Genomic DNA, 2,826 nt, shown 5'->3' with positions numbered 1-2,826 from the left:
ATAAGTGATACAGACACACGCGGTCACGAGAACAAGCACAGAAAACGAGCGCAGCACGCAGGAATGTACGCACAGAAAGACTGCGTACAACAAACAGTACGCAAACTTTCAATGACACACGCACACAAATGTTAACAGATTGACAGAAGGAATTAGGAATATACGAACAAGCGAGCGTTTGGTTAGTTTATAATGTAAATTAAAGGGAAAACTGTAAATAGTACTTTCTTACACTTAATTCGTTCTCTCTCTCTCTCTCTCTCTCTCTCTCTCTCTCTCTCTCTCTCTCTGTGCGCGCAGGCGTACGTGTGTGTGTGTGTGTGTGGACGGACGGACGGACGGACTCGAGTTATGAAACCGAGTAGTCATTGTTCTTATGCCGGACACGTTAAAGAAAGTGATAAAGAAGACTTGCAAACTTCTCATGTGTTTTCGTTTTTATTTTTGTTTCTGTTTTAACATTTCCCTTTATTTTATATTCTTAAGTCACCAGTCTTATCTAAGTTTTTTTTATGTGATATTGTTATCGTTTCTAAAATGATAAGTAGCCATCTATATCTAGTAAAATCGCACCTGAACTTTTCACTTACCTTCAATGTTTTCTTTATAGCCCTTTGTAAAGAACATAATAGCTTTAGCTGCTCTCTCTGGGGTCCGCAATAGTCCTTGTCTGTGAGGATTTTCTCCCAGGTTACTCAAAATACCTTTATAATGAGTGGAAAGTGACTTGACAATTTCTTCTTCGCTCATTTCATCGTAGGTGATACTTTCGGTGCGTTTATACCGATTGGGTTGGAACGTTGAACCTACAGGACTGAAGACATCGCCTTCGCTCTGGGTGCTGGGATGTCGCACAAAAGCTAATTTCCGTAATTGATCCTCAAGTTCCACATTCGGATCTGTTCGGTAGATTGGTTCCCGATGATTCTCCATTCTTCTATGGAAAGTGTTTATTTATTTACTTTTGTTTTATAATGCTATCGAAATGTATTTTTAAGCAGTAATTACGAAGGTTTGTAATAAAATAAAATTTTCACAAAAGAAATTAATCCACTTCTGAGGTCCGGTCAATAAGTAGTATGTTACTATGATACTGTTACGGGAAGAGATATGGAAATTCATAAGAAGTATGAAACTTCGTAAGAATACATAACGTACATTATGTATGGATGGATGAATGGATGGATAAATTACTTTAAGGGTTTTAACAAAATATAGACGTATTAATAGATGAATATTATTTGTGGACAAATGTTTTACCTACTTATATATCAGAGTCTATGTTTAAAATTCGTGTTAAAATATCCGTAAAAATGAAAGTATATGTTTATGTACGTTTCGGTGTGCGTATGATTATGTTTGTTGGATTAACTATATGCATGTACAGTTTACATGTATATTTACATTGCTGGACTTGCGGTGTTAAACTGACTTCATTAACTTTCTTTTTCATTAATATCAACAATTATAGCATTTAAACGACTGTAATTGAAAGTCTGTATGAGTTCAACAATTTCTACTTAGAAAAAAATATTTCGTCCCGCACCAAGAAACTTCAATACACCCAAGTGGAATTGCGTCAATTTTTATATTCGTTCAAAAACAAAGAAAAAAGAGGTGATCCAGCCAAATTCAAAAGAATAAAACAAAAACGAATAAATAAAAGTCACCACTCATGTCTCAGAACTGAGGAAGTCTACTACTCCACTTGTTGACGACAGAACAGTCCTTTCCACTTAATTCACCAGCAACGAGTAGGTTTATTTCAACAGATACTACTGCTACTTGTTCTGATTCAACAATGTAGGAGAAAAGAACCTCCTCGCTCGCTTATCGTGCACAGGTTCTTTACATATACTACTCTCGACAGCCTGCTGTTCATACTTTTAAATAGACTCTCTCACTGTGTGACGTAATTCCATTTAGCAACAGTTGCTATATGAATGACGCGTTGGATTTCCGATTCACAACGGAAGGGAGATAAGAGACTCCAAGGGAAGGGAGGAATAAATCGAAACTGTGAACTATAATTGAAGAGAATAAGAGTATGAAAAAGAAAAGTGGATCGGTAATATGAAACATTTTATTAAACGCAATAAAATGAAAGAGGGTGACACCATAAAACCGAAAGAAGAAAGGTGAGAAAGAAGCGAAAGAGAAGGTACTAGCAGAGTAAAGAAGAAAAAGGTGTGCCGTTCATCTATTGATTCTTGAGCTACTAATTTATTATACGCTGTAGACAGTCACACTCGTATACACATGCATAAACATAGTGACATACAAATGCGCTCGCACACATAAACAATAGCACGCACACACATATGCACACACATATGCACACACATATGCACACACATGATGTACGTGATTGCTTATTCAGAAACCTTGTCGCTTTGGTTAATCGCCGGCTTGAATTAGTCGAAGGGAAACGCTTATAAATTTCGAAGAAAATAAATACGGTACGTACATACATACATACATACATACATACATACATACATACATACAGAAATGCATATATATATATATATACATGCGTGTATGTGTGTGTATGTGTGTGCGTGCGTGTATGCACGCGCCCATATATATATATATATATGCATGCAATTATATGTGTATACTCATCCGGTGTGACGGAAGGAGAGAAGTAAGTGTCACAGATAAAGGGAATAGTCGAGTGAAAAAGATTAGACACCGATCCAAAGTAACACGAGTTCTAATCTGTTATGTTACAAAGCAAGGTAATTTATTTTACGTGCCTCAATGAACCCTGTCATCGCACTGACCCAGCCACTCCCCACCTCAACCACACTAAATGGTCGGATT

At 36.8% G+C, this 2,826-nt stretch overlaps 1 protein-coding gene across 2 annotated transcripts in view; it reads right to left on the bottom strand.

The window, feature by feature from the left end:
• LOC106878261 (GTP cyclohydrolase 1-like) overlaps positions 1-1,911 on the bottom strand; it is a 113,747-nt gene extending 111,836 nt beyond the window's left edge. The window contains exon 1 of one of the 2 annotated variants that reach the window (XM_089348967.1): positions 591-1,911. In XM_089348967.1, the coding sequence (XP_089205093.1) occupies positions 591-933 (343 nt within the window). In that variant the 5' untranslated portion in view covers positions 934-1,911. The remainder of the gene's footprint in view (positions 1-590) is intronic. The other variant, XM_052966489.2, reaches the window with a different exon arrangement.
• Between the last annotated feature and the right edge of the window lie 915 nt (positions 1,912-2,826).

The sequence above is a fragment of the Octopus bimaculoides genome, chromosome 3, assembly GCF_046866305.1.
Source record: "Octopus bimaculoides isolate indiv1 chromosome 3, ASM4686630v1, whole genome shotgun sequence".
Lineage (NCBI taxonomy): Eukaryota > Metazoa > Mollusca > Cephalopoda > Octopoda > Octopodidae > Octopus > Octopus bimaculoides.
The sequence above is the reverse complement of the archived record's forward strand: the minus strand, read 5'-3'. Positions and strand labels throughout refer to the sequence as shown.